This window comes from Ipomoea nil, unplaced genomic scaffold, assembly GCF_001879475.1.
Source record: "Ipomoea nil cultivar Tokyo-kokei standard unplaced genomic scaffold, Asagao_1.1 scaffold1509, whole genome shotgun sequence".
NCBI lineage: Eukaryota > Viridiplantae > Streptophyta > Magnoliopsida > Solanales > Convolvulaceae > Ipomoea > Ipomoea nil.
In genome coordinates this window covers 2,958,879-2,975,916 of record NW_017617937.1, presented here as the reverse complement: position 1 = coordinate 2,975,916, position 17,038 = coordinate 2,958,879, and the positions used below count along the sequence as shown (strand labels likewise).

General features: G+C 35.4%; 4 protein-coding genes and 1 pseudogene across 4 annotated transcripts in view; 4 read left to right on the top strand and 1 right to left on the bottom strand.

Annotated features, from left to right (window-relative positions):
- Positions 1-17,038, bottom strand: part of LOC109188936 (rust resistance kinase Lr10-like) — a 51,023-nt gene that overhangs the window by 6,493 nt on the left and 27,492 nt on the right. The window lies entirely within an intron of this gene.
- Positions 3,365-5,907, top strand: LOC109188933 (LEAF RUST 10 DISEASE-RESISTANCE LOCUS RECEPTOR-LIKE PROTEIN KINASE-like 2.1). Its single transcript, XM_019339589.1, has 3 exons — positions 3,365-4,287; positions 4,517-4,552; positions 4,659-5,907. The coding sequence occupies exons 1-3, from the start codon at positions 3,444-3,446 to the stop codon at positions 5,825-5,827; spliced, it is 2,049 nt and encodes a 682-aa protein (XP_019195134.1). The 5' UTR covers positions 3,365-3,443; the 3' UTR covers positions 5,828-5,907.
- On the top strand, positions 8,424-9,403 carry LOC109188845. Its single transcript, XM_019339481.1, has one exon. The coding sequence runs from the start codon at positions 8,474-8,476 to the stop codon at positions 9,401-9,403; it is 930 nt and encodes a 309-aa protein (XP_019195026.1). The 5' UTR covers positions 8,424-8,473.
- LOC109188944 lies at positions 9,673-11,000 on the top strand (annotated as a pseudogene).
- On the top strand, positions 13,365-15,609 carry LOC109188940 (rust resistance kinase Lr10-like). The gene is made up of 4 exons (XM_019339598.1): positions 13,365-13,909; positions 14,030-14,068; positions 14,160-14,180; positions 14,272-15,609. The coding sequence occupies exons 1-4, from the start codon at positions 13,597-13,599 to the stop codon at positions 15,414-15,416; spliced, it is 1,518 nt and encodes a 505-aa protein (XP_019195143.1). The 5' UTR covers positions 13,365-13,596; the 3' UTR covers positions 15,417-15,609.

Here is a 17,038-nt window from a genome sequence, read left to right as displayed (position 1 = left end):
CCGAATAAAATTTCATAAAACATTTTTAATTAAAATAGCTAATTGAAATGAGTACTTTTTAATTGATACCAAATATTAAAAAATTCAGCAAATCACTTTCAGAGAAATTTCCAAACTAATCCTAAATACAACTAATATTGAAAAGAGAAAAAAGAAGATGCAATGAAGATAAATACTATGGAGCTTTCTATATCATTAATCAGTGCGCCAAGTCTCCTTGAGGAAATTTGTATTACATACACAAAATTCCACAATTCTTGGATCTGTGGATACTAGAGACAAGTGCATTGATGATGCCTCCCGGCCCACAGAAGTTTGATTTGGTCATTCAAATGTTGGCAAGTTATTGTGTGAACCATGGTCCATACAGTGTTATGTGGACCATAATAAAAAATACATGTTTAATATATTAAATGTACATTATTTTTGTACTGAATGTACATTATACAATATAATGTACACTCAGTACAAAAATAATGTACATCCCCTGAATCTAATGTACATTATTTTTGTACTGAATGTACATTATTTTTGTACTGAATATACATTATTTTACTGTATACAAAATATGGTCCACACAACTTGTATGGACCATGGTCCACACAATAATGATTGTCAAATGTTGATGTATAGCTAAGGCTACGGCTTTGGATGACTTTGACTTATGGGTATTTGACAAATGACTGATAGTTAATAGCTGATTAAGTTAGCAGATAGTTGATGAGGACGTTTTTCAAGCATTCATCAAGTATCAAATCATAGTATAGAGTTTAGATATCGTTCCACTGGAGATGACTCTTGTAATGTTAGGAATTGATGCAAAGTGGAGTTAAGCACAAGCTAAAACTATCCTTATAGAAGCTAGGCATATTGTAAAAGAATTGGTTTGATATGATTTAACAAATAACAAAATAGACAATCAACACAAAGGACCGAGACTTGGTTGATTCAAGCAAAGATGCCAAATATTATACTAAGGATTAGGGAATTAAATCAAAGCATAGGGTAAGTGAGATGCACAAAAGTGTCCAAATACCACTCTCGTAGCTATTTGGACTTGCAACCTCACATTGAACTCCACTCTCGTGACAATTCAACCCAAGGATGCCCAAACAAGAACACAAGGCAAAGATTCCTCTTAACACCCAAAATACTCTCGTATTGGGTATTAAGTGTGTGAATGTGTGGCTAGTGTAGAAGCTCTACTCTCGTAGCAACAAACACACTCCAAATCAAGCATATAATTGTGATCCAACAATCATACACAAATTTCTCAACAAACCCATTTCACACAACAACCCTAGATCACCCAAATAATCCCCTTTATGCAATACAACTCAAATAGGCATCAATATTAAGAAATCAAACAAAATCCAAGTCCTAAAACCTTAGCTGCTCATAATATAACAATAGATACACAATATTAAAGGAGTAATTGAAAGCATAAATGAAAAGTAAAGGGAAGAGATAAATAAAAAACTTCTCTATTGCAGCCTTGAAAGATGAGTTTTTGGGGTGGAAAGAGTTCTTTTTAAAACAAGGGAGAAAGTGTCTTTAAAAAGTTGCAGAGGCTGAGCACAGGTGCGGATAAGGGTGTGCCCACAAAACAATGCACACTGTACAGTGGCCACAAGTGCAAGCAAGGGTGTGCCCAGACCCGTGGCCACAAGACAGTGCACACTGTCTGCTAGCCACGGGTGTGGGCACACCCTTGGCTAGTTGGGGAGGCCTCTAAGGTCTTTGGGAATGCTTCGATGCCCTCCTCGGCCGCAGGTCTCGCCATGGTCCATCCCAAAATTTCAAAAATTATTACTTTGGTCATCCAATTGTGCTTTCGTGCTAAGGTGGTTCCAAAAACTTGATCAAATACTTCATTAAATGCCTCAAAACATTGTTTATTTGTCAAATCATCTAACACACGCAATAATTCCATAAGTGACCAAATGACTCCATAATAGAATAAGTAACAAGCAAAAAGTACCAAAACATGCAAGGAATAAGTATTAGTTTTAGACATTCATCAATAGTTGATTGTACTCCTTACTTAAGGATTAGATAATGCTCTCCCTTGAGAGCCTCAATGTCACCCAAAAAAAAAAAAAAATAGTTGATTGTGTTGAGTGGTTTAACCGGTTGATAGTTAATAGGGTTAATTGATTAATTTTGATGTCAATAATACATATATCATTCCCAATCAAATGTCATCCCAAAATATCATTAAGTATGATTGTGAAGTGCCAAAGCTTTCCAAGCCTACACGCTAGTTTTAGGTCCACAAGCTTAAGTTAGAATTTTCTACATCGATCAAATCATGTGTATAGCTTACAATGTGGACGTGAGCTTACTGACCTTTCCATGCATTTGGGAATTTTGTCTTTATGTGCAGAATAAATTTTCTTAAGAACATAAATTCAAGGGAGTTGATTGAGTCAAATATCACAGAAAAGATGTGATGATGTGTCGCACATGGTTACATACAGATGAATATACATATCAAAATATAAAGTTTGATTGAAATTTCATGTGAGAATTGTCTATTGACTTTCTTGATTTGAGTTGACAATCAACTATGAACAACCTAAGTTAATTAAGGTTTTTGTGATTTTTTATCAATTAGAATCATAAGATAGACTTCACACGAGGATGTACACCTTCAAATAGCGATTGAATTGAGATGACTTTTCAATAAATCAAAGGATAACACATTTGAATCCACAAGTGAAGTTTTCTTATATCAACTGAAAATAATTGAATTAAAAGAGTATCCCGTACGTTCTTATCTTGTAAACTAATTAAATAAGCCTTCGTCTTTCAATCCGACCCGATCCGATCCATTGCTAAACCAAAGCACTGGATTGATGATGCCTCCCGGCCCACAGCAGTTGCTTTAATTTGGTCATTCAAATGTTGATGTATAGCTAAGGCTACGGCTTTTGATGACTTATGGGGTATTTGACAAATGACTGATAGTTAATAGCTGATTAAGTTAACTGATAGTTGATTGTGTTTGGTTTAACGAGTTGATAGTTAATAGGGTTAATTGATTTATTTTGATGTCAATAATACATATATCATTCCCAATCAAATGTTTAACATCAATCTACACTAATGCATTGGATGATTTCTCCCGATCGACCGCAGTTGCTTTGGAATTTGGTCACTCGGATGTTGATGTCTAAGGCAACGCGTTTGGATGACATAGCTCTGCAACCCCACATTTCTTATCATCTCACTCTGCACCCTTAAAACACCTTCTATTAACTTAATATTTTTTGTATTTTTTTTTTCTTTGGATGTAAGCCAGATTAAGAAATTGAAGACCTAAGATAATTACGGAAAACAGGTAGCATATATATCTTAATAATTATGTGGCCGGGGAAAACAACTAAGCCGGCCTTCGTTCCTTTCCTAAACCGAACCTCCAATCCGATCCCCTCAACAAAATGCTTGGAATTGCCTTGAGATCAAAATACCTAATTCTCATACCATTCCTCATATCTATACTTGTGGTCTCGTCCATCGTATGCATACTTGTTTTCCATTTCACAAGGCATTCCAGTACCCGCTGCAACCCTTCTTCCTGCGGGAGCATCCGCAATATTAGCTCCCCTTTTCGCCTAAATACCGATCCTCAAAATTGTGGCAATCCCGATTACCAGTTAACCTGTGATGAGCAAAACCGAACAGTGTTAACTTTAAAGTCCCAGAAATACTATGTCCAATCCATCAATTACGGAAACTACACTGTCCGTGTGGTTGATCCTGGTGTACAACAAAACAACATCTGCTCCTTTCCACGATATGCTTTAGCTCACTACACTTTTTTAAGATACTATGACAGTTATCCATATGGCATCGCCACACCTGACAAGATGACACCAGATGGCGGCTGGCTAGACTCAACTTTAATTACTGTACCAATTATTTTCTGGAGGTGTCCGTTCCCAATGAAGTCTTCTGCTTTTGTAGAAACCAGTAAAGAGTGTTGGAATGAAAGCAGTACTAAAGATTCATCTGGGCCTGGGGGCTATGCTTATGCTAAGCTAGGCTCTCTCATTGCATCGGATTTAAGAATTTCATGCCGGGTTGAGCTCATAACTATGACTTCATCTTTGCGAATTCAAGAGAATAAGAATGTAAGTAGAAGTCTATTGGAAATCCATGATGCTTTGATGTATGGATTTGAGCTATCCTGGTTCCTGGCTATTTGTAAACAGCATTGCGGGAGTAGAGGCGGGTGTTACCTTGACTTCAAAAATGAGATTAGCTGCTACGGATACTTCTATGGTAAGAATGAAAAGTGACTTATCTTGAATTCATTGGATGCCCGCAGCAGGAAACAGAGATCCAATCGATCATCATATAATTTAATTTATTATTATGTTGTTCAATTCTGTCCGGCCTGATTAATATTTCATTATGTTTCATGTTAATGAGTCATTAATTAGTTCCATTTTAGTAGTTTTTGCAGATCATGTCTCTAACTTCTTTCCCATCACAATATTGTTGTATGCAGATATATTAATGTGGAAAATACAGCTTGTTCTTACGTGTAAGAACTCAATCTCTTGTCACAAGTTTACCAACTGCTCTGTAAATATAACAGTACACCCTCTTTTTACTATAATTTCGTTAATGCCATTTCTAATATTTTGCAGATGCCGCCATACTTGCGGCTATAATAATCTTCGGAACAAAGATTATAATTGGATTTCCATGCGCAATTGTGTTTCTAATTATCAAATACCGCAGAAGGCATCTATCAGTGTTCGAACCAATCGAAAATTTCCTTAACGCCGACAACAATCTGTTCCCCATCAGGTACTCCTACAAACACATCAAGAATATGACCAAAGCCTTCAAGGAGAAGTTGGGAGAAGGGGGTTTCGGTTCTGTTTACAAAGGCAAACTTCGAAGTGGCCGCGATGTTGCAGTGAAGATAATAAGCAAGCCCAACTCTAACGGCCAAGATTTCATTAATGAAGTTGCTTCCATGGGAAGGATTCATCATGTCAACATTGTTAGACTTGTTGGATATTGTGCACAGAATGCTAAGCGTGCTCTTGTATATGACTTCATGTCTAACGGATCCCTTGACAAATACATTAACGAGGGAGCTGATGCAAGTTTGTTGAATTGGCAAAGGAAGTTTGAAATTGCAGTGGGAGTAGCTCGTGGGATTGATTACTTGCACCGAGGATGTGACATCCAAATTCTACATTTTGACATCAAACCACACAATATACTTCTAGATGAGAATTTCATTCCAAAAATCTCTGATTTTGGTCTCGCAAAACTATTTCCTACATATAAAAGCATTGTAACGCTTACTACAGCCCGTGGAACAATTGGGTATGTGGCGCCAGAGTTGATCAACAGAAGCATTGGAGCCGTTTCACACAAGGCGGATGTTTATAGCTTCGGAATGCTACTGATGGAAATGTTAGGCCTAAAGAAGGTCCCAGTTACCAGGCAAGATGAGTCGAGTCAATACTTCCCGTTTTGGATTTACAATGATATCAACAAGGGCAAGGCAATTGAGATGGGAGAAGAAGATGAGGATGAGAAGAGAATTACAAAGAAGATGACCATAGTTGGGCTTTGGTGCATCCAAACCAGTCCAATTCCGAGGCCTTCAATGAGTAGGGTGGTTGAAATGCTTGAAGGAGATGTTGAGCTGTTGCAAATGCCAACTGATGATACTTTCCTTTGGGAGCCAGTTATAGAAGTGGATCAAGAACAGACTTCCATGCCACATTCATCGGAATCCATAGCATTTTTGCCCAATTCTGTTAATTCCGACAGCATTGCTATAATTCTAGATTAAAGTGTAATTTATTACTTTGGCGCAGTGTGTAATTAATTAGATTCTATGTGGCATTATTGCGTTCAACGTACCATACCCCACATGTTATGTTGATGATAAGGAACTATATGGCATTGTGACCATGTTTATATATATGTAACATTGTAACCTGAGTCTAATTTAAAATTAATTGTGATTCTATATAATTTTTAAAATTATATAGAATAGAGTCAGTAGTACTCAAAAATATATATCTAATTTTTATACTGAACTATAAAATTGTTGTACATGTTCAAACATACTTTCTCAACCTAATGAAGCACAAAGAGTCAACAACACCTCCACTGGGGCTTGATCTCATGACCTCCCACATGGGAGAGATAATTACATGCCATTTGAGCACAAGGTGCTTGGCAAATTCAATAAATTTATTTTATTAGAAATAATGAAATTGCTGGTACATTTATCGGATTTACATTAGTTTTGTTTTAATCTGATCTTTCTAGAATTATGGCTTCGTTCCTGCAATAATTGGGTTTTTGGATCCTGGTGGATCTGTTATAAATTTGTGGAAATAAAGTTAGAGGGTGCTCTGCTTCATTGTTATTTCAAATGATGATATGAATGAAATCAACAATCAATAACGAACGTAACAGAGTGCCTACAGTTGGGTATGTAGCACCAGTGGGTCCACAGAAGCATCGGAGTCATTTCTCACAAGGTTGATGTATATAGTTTTGGAATGCTATTGATGGAAATACTAGGTCTAAAGAGAACACCGATTAGTAAGCAAGACGAGTTAAGCTAATATTTCCCGTCTTGGATTTATAATGACATCAACAAGGGCAAGGCAATTGAGATGGGAGAAGAAGATGAGGATGAGAAGAGAATTACAAAGAAGATGACCATAGTTGGGCTTTGATGCATCCAAACAAGCCCAATTCCGCGGCCTTCAATGAGTAGGGTGGTTGAAATGCTTGAAGGAGACGTTGAGCTGCTGCAAATGCCAACGGACGCTTTCCTTTTGGAGCCAGTTATGGAAGTAGATAATGAACAGAGTTTCACGCCACAATCTTCTCAATCCATACAATTTTTGGCCAACTTTGCTAATGCCCACAACATTCGTATAATTGTGGATTAAAGGGCCGGGTATTAATTGTGTATGTAATTAGATGCTATCTTTAATTTTTATATACTATGTGGCATTGTGTTCAACGTACCATACCCGACCCCCACGTCTTATGTTGATCATCTTGCACTATGTGGCAATGTGACTATGTTTCACTATATTAATTGTGTAAGCAATACATATGCTACTTTCTCGATCCATTGTTATCCCATTTTTTTTGAAAAGGTAAAACTGAAATAAATTAACTCAGTAAAGTGATTAAAAAAAATGAGAGAGACAAAGTCTCAATAGGTACAAATCGAATCAACACTTACCGCCTTAATCAAAACATGGGCATGACAGAAATTTAACCTACCAATGTGACAAACAAAGCAGGACTCGAAGGATTATTTGCAAATACAATTTTTTTTTTCTTATTTAGTTCATAACTTAAGAATGGGTTCAATTAGTAAGATCAATCTATTCATTATGTGTCAAGTTTTCAAAAGCTACAAAGAACCTACTTATTCTGATGCCCCCCGGACCACAGAAGTCGCTTTGGTCATTCAAATGTTGGTGTCCAAGGCAACGCGTTTGGATGACTCAAGTCCACGAGTCAACTTTTCTTATCATCTCACTCTACAGCCTTAAAACAACTTCTATTATCATAATATTTTTTGTAATTTTTTTTTTTTTTTTTTTTTTTTTGGATATAGGCCAAATTAGATTAAAATTTTTATTGTTAGGTTGGGTCGAGCTAAGATTTTTATTGGTTGGTCTTGTCTAACCCAATTCATGTTTCAATGAGTCATCAATAAATGTAATAAAACTAAAGAAATTGAAGAAAAAATTAATCTATTTTTTTAAATTTTCGAGCAACTGTCAAGATTTTTTATTGCTTAGCACAACTCAATACTATACTATTTAAATAATAACTAAACATATGACAAGTCAACGTATACATTTTAACTACAGAGAAAGTGAATAAGTTGAGTTTTGCATAACAGATAGTTTAAGGAAGTATGTGTAATGGAGATAAAGTGATGGGCAGTTTGTAGGATATTTATCAGGTTGTGGTGGGAGAAACAATACCAAAGATGTATTTTTCTTTTATGTGTGTATAAGGTTTCTAGCCATGGATCGTTTGATCTCTTTATACCATATGAGAACAATAATTTTCGGAATAATATTATTATAGATCAATCCATGATATGTAAATTACATGATGAAAAGATTATTTATAAGAATACATAGGAGTCTAAATGATAGATGGTAATATTCTTAATAATATAGGGAGATTGAGAATGAATTCTAGTGTGTCTTAGAATATAGAATTCTAAAATTACTTGGTTGAAATTCATTAAGGGTGAAGTTTTTCAAAGATAATACATTTGATTTGACAAGTGGACTTTTCTTATTCACAAGTCCGGCCACTCAAAATAATTGGCCGGATTAAAAGAACATCTTATCTTATATAATTGACAAATAACTAAATAAGCTTGAGCTAGCTTCTTCCATTCCTAAACCAAATCATCCCACCCCTAGCTAGCCAGAACAAAATGGTGGCCTTCAGATCAAAATACCTTCTCATACCGTTCCTCATATCACTACTTGTCATCTCAGGCCTCGTCATATACAAACTTGTTATCCATTTCTCAAGCCATTCCAATACCACCCACTGCAATCCTTCTTCCTGCGGGAGCATCCACAATATCAGCTTCCCTTTTCGACTAAATACTGATCCAAAACATTGTGGCAATCCTCATTACCAGTTAACCTGTGAACAAAACCGAACAGTGTTAACTTTACATTATTCCCAGAAATACTATGTTCAGTCCATCAATTACGACAACTACACTATCCGTGTGGTTGATCCTGATGTACAAGAAAACAATAATATGTGCTCCTTTCCCCGATATGCTGTAGCTCGGTACAGTTTTGCAGCTGTAAAAAAGTACAGTTTTTTTAGATACCACGGTGGTAATCCATATAGCATATTACGTGCCAAGAGGACACAAGATTCCTGGGAAAAGTTGCATCCAATTCCTTTAATTACTGTGCCAATTATTTTCCTGAGGTGTCCGTTTCCATTGAAGTCTTCCACTTTTGTGGAAACCACTAAAGAGTGTTGGAATAATAAAAGCAGTAGTGGTAGGAATAATAATGTTCCATTTTACTCTTCTGCAGGCCACGCTTATGCTAAGTTAGGCACTCTTAATGCATCGGATTTAAGAATTTCATGCCGGGTTGAGCTCATAACTATGACTTCCTGGCGAATTCAAGAAAATAATTATGTGTCGTCTCAGATTAATATTAGTCTATTGGAAATCCATGATGCTTTGACGTATGGGTTTGAGCTATCCTGGTTCCAGGCTCTTTGTGATCAAAATTGCTGGTGGAGTAATGCATGTGGACTTGATGACACCACAAATGAGATTACCTGCTGGCACAACTACGGTAAGAATTATATGATAGGTGACTTGTACTAGCTAGATCACATGCATACATATATAATTTATTGGAATATAATCTTAATTATTTGTCTTTAGTTTCCATTTTCTACTAGATTGAGAAGTAAATTTTCCTCACTTAGCTTCTACATCTTCTCGATCTCTAACTCCATTCCCATCACAATATTATTGTAGGTTTGTTACGGATGGCTCTTGAGAGTAAGAACTCAATCTCTTCTCACGAACTCTGCTCTGTAAATATAACTGCACCACTCTTTTTAGTATAATTACTTTAATAAAATTTGTAATATTTTGCAGTTGTGGCCAAACTTGCGTGGCTAATCTCTGTATTAAAGATTATTATTGGAGTTCCATGCGCAATTCTGTTTCTAATTATCAAATTCCGCAAAAGGCATTTATCAGTGTTCGATGCAATTGAGAATTTCCTCAGCGCTGAGAATAATCTGTTGCCCATCAGCTACTCTTACAAACACATCAAGAGTATGACCAAGGGCCTTAGAGAGAAGCTGGGAGAAGGCCAGAAGGGGGCTTCGGTTCTGTTTACAAAGGTAAACTTCGAAGTGGCCGCGATGTTGCAGTGAAGATAATAAGCAAGCCCAACTCTAATGGCCAAGATTTCATCAATGAAGTTGCTTCCATGGGAAGAATTCATCATGTCAACATTGTTCGACTTGTTGGATATTGTGCACAGAATTCAAAGCGTGCTCTTGTCTACGATTTTATGTCAAATGGATCTCTTAACAAATACATTAATCAGGAAGCTGATGCAAGTTTGTTGAATTGGCAAAGGAAGTTTGAAATTGCACTAGGAGTAGCTCATGGGATTGATTACTTGCAACGAGGCTGTGACATTCAAATTCTACATTTTGACATCAAACCTCACAATATACTTCTAGATGAGAATTTCATTCCAAAAATCTCTGATTTTGGTCTCGCGAAACTATTTCCTACCGATAAAACCATTGTAACGCTTATGGCTGCCCGTGGAACAATTGGGTATGTGGCGCCAGAGTTGATCAACAGAAGCATTGGAGCCATTTCACACAAGGCTGATGTTTATAGCTTCGGAATGTTACTGATGGAAATGTTAGGCCTAAAGAACATCCCAGTTACCGAGCAAGATGAGTCGAGTCAATACTTCCCGTCTTGGATTTACAATGATATCAATAAGGGCAAGGCAATTGAGATGGGAGAATTAGATGAGGATGAGAAGAGAATTACAAAGAAGATGACCATAGTTGGGCTTTGGTGCATCCAAACCAGTCCAATTCCGAGACCTTCAATGAGTAAGGTGGTTGAAATGCTTGAAGGAGATGTTGAGCTGCTGCAAATTCCAACTGATACCTTCCTTTCGGAGCCAATTATGGAAGTGGATCAAGAACAGACTTCCATGCCAGAATCATCAGAATCCATAGCATTTTTGCCCAATTCTGCTAATTCCAACAGCATAGGTATAATTGTGGATTAAAGGGGGTATGACTTATGTAATGACTTTAGCGCGGTGTGCAATTAGATGGCCCCATTATTATCATTTTGTTGTTTTGTTCGACTTACTACTACCTTAATTACATATTATGTGGACCTTATTGTAAGATAGATATAATAAATTTTCAAATATATGCTTGGTAATCATATGTTACTACATGTGTTGTCGAATTCAAATTCAATGTTAATTAAGAAAGTTTCAAAAAGTGTGTTCAATATTCAGCGTTAAACCAGATGAATTCAATCAAAATGAGATTTTGGTCTTACAACTCATTCTTGTAAAACAAGCTGTCTAAGAGCCAGAAGGACATAGATCATTGAGGTCATTCACATTTGAGAGTCTGCAAAAGGGCAGCAGCAAGTCTTCTCCCTCTCATTACATTGGTGTGGTCTATTTAATTTGGCTTTTATTCCAAAATGTTTTGACTATTCAACCTTTTTAATCTAGTGGACCAATTTTAAATTAGTAATATCATTGAGAAATAAGGTGTAAAAAATTGGAGAGAAATAATCATTTTTCTAAATACATTATTCGTGACCAAGTTCGTCCAGATGCATTTTTTTAATTTAATTAATTTATCTGAATTAAAAATATGTTTTTTATTTTAATTAATTTTTTAATTAAAAAAATTTACTGATTACTTTGAAGTAACCGGTTAATTAACTTAATTGTATAAAAATAAAAAGTTAAAAGTGTCTAATATAGAATTTTTTTTTTAGTTTAAGAGGCTAATTGCATTTTGACCTATAGTTGAAGGGCATATTTGACCATTTTTCCTTTTTATAGTTATATTCATTTGAAATATAAAATATACTCCTTTTGAGCAACCCATTGTGAGTTTTTGTTATGTTTTTGAGGAATTTTTACATATGTTGAGGAGAGAAAAAAAACATGTTCATCTGGTAAATTTTTGGGCTCTAATTTTTAAAAAGAAAGAAAGAAAACGAAGAGGGTCAAGTAAGTTAACTTACGCGTCAGGGTGGTTGCCAACTAGTAACTGCCATGATATTTGTTTTTTTTTTTAAAAAAAAAATGGATAAATTGATTAATTGTTACTTATGAGAGAAAATATAACACTTATGAAGAAAACTGTGACATTTTTATTAAAAAATATAATACTTTTAAATTAAAAAGTAATATATTAGGGATTGAAAAGTTATTTATGAGAAAAATTATAATATTTATGAGGAAATGTGTAAGACTTATTATGAGAAAACCGACCAACACATTTCATAGATGAAAATCGGCCGTGAGACGGTCAATTTGCTAACTATAAAAAGGAATCTTTGTGCTCAAAGTGAGGTGAGCTGATCAAGTGGCTTGTGGTCCACTGGTATCCGATATGCCCCTTATGTGGGATGTAATAGTATATTTGGGTATCCCTTCCCTGTAATAAAAAAAAAAAAAGTGAGGTGAGCTGATTTTTCCTCTTTACAAATACTGAAATACATATATCCTTCTCTCTTACCTGTTATAATTAAATTTGTGAAATATTAAATTAGTATATTACTTATTATGATTATTGTTTTAGTTAGAAGAAAACTTGTGAGATAGATATATGTTAGAATGAGAATATATATATATACTCAATGCAAAATGATGGAAATTATACATATATCATAAAGAAAGAAAGACCTTTTCCATTATATTCTAGTCAAAGAAGCATGCTTATAAAGATGGAGCACAAGGATTGTGAAAACTTGTCTGTATTTCCTCTGCGAGGTGTGGACGTGAGCTTACTGACCTTTCCATGCATTTGGAAATTTTGTCTTTATGTGCCAAATAAGTTTTCTTAACAACATACATAAAATCAAGTGGGGAGTTGATTGAGTCAAATAAATATCACGGAAAAGATGTGATGATGTGTCGCACATATTTACCGATGAATATTCATATCAAAATACAAAGTTTGATTCAAATTAATGTACACTCATCCATGGTTGATTGGTTAGTCACAAAATTTTAAGTTTAATTTTAGATAATAATTGTGTATTGGTCTTCTTAATTTGAGGCCGTAATCAGCTTGTTATGTTGATTTATGTTCTTCACACAAGGATTTACACTTTCAAGTAACAATTGAGTATGCTTTCCAATAAATCAATGGATAGCACATTTGAGTCCACAAGTGGAGTTTTCTTATATATCAATCTCAGTCAACTGAAAATAATTGAACTAAAAGAGCATCCTATATTCCTATTCTTATATATCTTGTAAACTAATTAAATAAGCCTTCATCTTCCAATCCAATCCGATCCATTGCTAAATCAAAGCACCCCTTAACAAAATGTTTGGCTTCAGATCAAAATACCTTATCACACTATTCCTCGTATGCATACTTGTCATCTCATGCGTCCTAAGCATACTTGTTATCCAATCCCATTGGTTTACCAATAACGAGTGCACCCGTTCTTGTGGGAACATCAACAATATTACCTTCCCTTTTCGACTAAATGGCGATCCAATAATTTGTGGATATCTGGATTACCAGTTAACCTGTGAACACAACCGAACAGTGTTAACTTTAAATTCCCAGAAATACTATGTTCAATCCATCAATTACAGCAACTACACTATCCGTGTGGTTGATCCCAATGTACAAGAAAACAACATATGCTCCTTCCCCAAATTCGATTTAGCTCAGTACAGTTTTTTTGGATACCGTTCTCCATATGACATCGCAACCGCAACATATGTGCCGATTATTTTCTTGAGGTGTCAGTTCCCAATGAAGTCTTCTGCTTTAGTGGAAACCACTAAAGAGTGTTGGAATAATAAAAGCAGTGGTTCCGGGGTCTACACTTATGCTAAGGTAGGCCGTCTTAATGCATCAGATTTAAGAATTTCATGCCGGGTTGAGCTCATGACTATGACTTCCTTGCGAATTCAAGAGAAGAATGTAAGTAGCAGTCTATTGGAAATCCATGATGCTTTGATGTATGGATTTGAGCTATTCTGGTTCAACGCTGTTTGTTACGACTCTTGTCTGTTTAGACATTTGTGTTACCTTGATGACGTGAAACATGAGGTTAAATGCAACGGTACGTAAGCATGAAAATTTATTTTAGTAAAATTACTAATTGAAGATTCAGAACACCCAATCAGCTTAATTGTCTCGAATTTACTTGATTTCCATTACATTATCATTATTATTATTATAGGTGCTCGTACATTACACGAAATCATGGATGGTCTTGGGGGTAAGAATTCAATCTTGATCTTTAAATATGCCAGTACCAGTCTTTTTTGTATAATCGTTAATGAAAATTTATAATACTATATATTTTGCAGGTGTGGCCAAACATCTGGGATGTAAGTCTCTAGCCTCTAGTTCTATTTTCCTATACAAATTAAACTTATATTATAGACATACTATCATCAATCTCTACACGTTGGATTGCAGTGATAATCTTTGGACCAAAGATTGTAATCGGAATTCCAAGTGTAATTGTAATTCTAATCATCAAATTGCGAAAAAGGCACCTGTCGGTGTTTGATGCAATAGAGAATTTCCTCAGCGCCGATTTTAATCTCTTGCCCATAAGATACTCTTACAGACATATTAAGAATATGACAAAGGGCTTCAAGGAGAAGTTAGGTGAAGGGGGCTATGGTTCTGTTTACAAAGGTAAACTTCGAAGCGGCAGCTATGTTGCGGTGAAGATAATAAGCAAGTCAAAGTCTAATGGCCAAGATTTTATCAATGAAGTTGGATCCATGGGAAGGATTCATCATGTTAACATTGTTCGACTTGTCGGATATTGTGCACAAAACTCCAAGTGTGCTCTTGTGTATGATTTCATGTCTAATGGATCTCTTGACAGGTATGTTAACCAAGGAGCTAATGCCTGTTTGTTGAATTGGCAAAAAAAGTTTGAGATTGCAGTGGGAGTAGCCCGTGGGATTGAGTACTTACACCGGGGCTGCAACATTCAAATTTTGCACTTTGACATCAAGCCTCACAATATTCTTTTGGATGATAATTTCGTTCCAAAAATCTCTGATTTTGGTCTTGCAAAACATTTTCCTGTTGATAAAAGTAGTGTCACGCTTACAGCAGCCCGTGGAACAATTGGGTATGTAGCACCAGAGTTGGTCAACAGAAGCATCGGGGCCATTTCTCACAAGGCTGATGTATATAGCTTTGGAATGCTATTAATGGAAATGCTAGGCCTAAAGAGAACACCAATTAGTAAGCAAGACGAGTCGAGTCAATATTTCCCGTCTTGGATTTACAATGACATCAACAAGGGCAAGATAATTGAGATGGGAGAAGAAGATGAGAATGAGAAGAGAATTACAGAGAAGATGACCATAGTTGGGCTTTGGTGCATCCAAACAAGCCCAATTGCGCGGCCTTCAATGAGTAGAGTGGTTGAAATGCTTGAAGGAGACGTTGAGCTGCTGCAAATGCCAACGGACGCTTTCATTACGGAGGGAGTTATGGAAGTAGATAATGAACAGAGTTCCATGCCAGAATCATCTGAATCCATACAATTTTTGGCCAACTCTGCTAATGCCCACAACATTCGTATAATTGTGGATTAAAGTAATTGTGTATGTAATTAGATGCTATCTTTTATATTTATATATACGCTGTGGCATTGTCTTCAATTACGTACCGTACCCGGCCCCCACGTCTTATGTTGATCGATCATATTGCACTATGTGGCAATGTGGCAATGTGACAATGTTTCACTATATTAATTGGGTAAGCAATACATATGTCACTCCTGATTCATTGTCATTCTATTTTTTTTATAGGAAAAAGTTGAAATAAATTAACTCAGCAAAGTGATCAAAAAGACCGAAAAAATAAAGTCTCAATAGGTACAAATCGAATCAGCACCTACCGCCTTAACCAAAACATGAGCATGACAGAAATTTAACCTACCAATGTGACAAACAAAGCAGGACTCAAAGGATTATTTGCAAATACAATTTTTTTTCCTTATTTAGTCCATAACTTAAGAATGGGTTCAATTACTTATCCTGATGCCTCCCGGACCACAACAGTCGCTTTGATAATTCAAATGTTGGTGTCAAAGGCAACGCGTTTGGATGACTCAAGTCCACGAGTCAACTTTTCTTACAATCTCACTCTACTGCCTTAAAACAACTTCTATTAACATAAATATTTTTTGTAATTTAATTGTTTGGTTTGGGTCAAGCTAAGATTTTTATTGTTTGGTCTTGTTTAACTTAATTCATATTTTAATGAGTCATCTATAAATGTAATAAGCATAAACTAAAGAAATTGAAGATTTTTTTTTTTTTTTAATGTTTTGAGGCTTTAAGCTATGATACGGTCAAGATTTTTATTGCTTAGCGCACCCCAATTCTATTTCTATTTAAATAATAACTAAACATATGACAAGGAAACCCGTTTATTTGACATCACTCAAAGGGGGAGAGGGAGAGAGAAAATTGAACGTGAGGTAAGAATTTAAAAAATATTTTCTAAATAAGATCTTAGAAAATATTTTTTTTAATTAAAATAGCTAATTGGAATGAGTACTTTTTAATTGATAGCCAAATGTTAAAAATTTGAGAAAATCACTTTCAGAGAAATTTCCAAACTAATCCTAAATACAAATAATATTGAAGAGAGAATTCCGATTACTTTTTAATTGATAGCCAAATGTTAAAAATTTGAGAAAATCACTTTCAGCGAAATTTCCAAACTAATCCTAAATACAAATAATATTGAAGAGAGAAAAAATAAGATGCAATGAAGATAAATACTATGGACCTGTCTATATCATTAATTAATGCGCCAAGTCTCCTTGAGGAAATTTGTATTGTATACACAAAATTCCACAATTCTTCGAGCCGTCAGCCGTGGATACCAGGGCAATTTTTACCGTGGACCTGGTCTACGATATAACGATTGGGATACCAGAGACAAGTACATTGAGGATGCCTCCGGCCCACAGCAGTGCCTTTGTCAAATTATTCTGCGAACTCGGGTTCACGAATCTAAAAATAAATAATTTAGATATTGAATGTTCACAATTTTTATATACTAAATATTCACAATTTACATATTGAATCTTCACAATTTGAATTTTGAATATTAAGTATGTAAATTGTGAACATTCAATTTATAAATTGTGTATTTTGATTCAGATCCACCTTGCAAGGTGGACTTGGGTCCATCGCATAGCAGT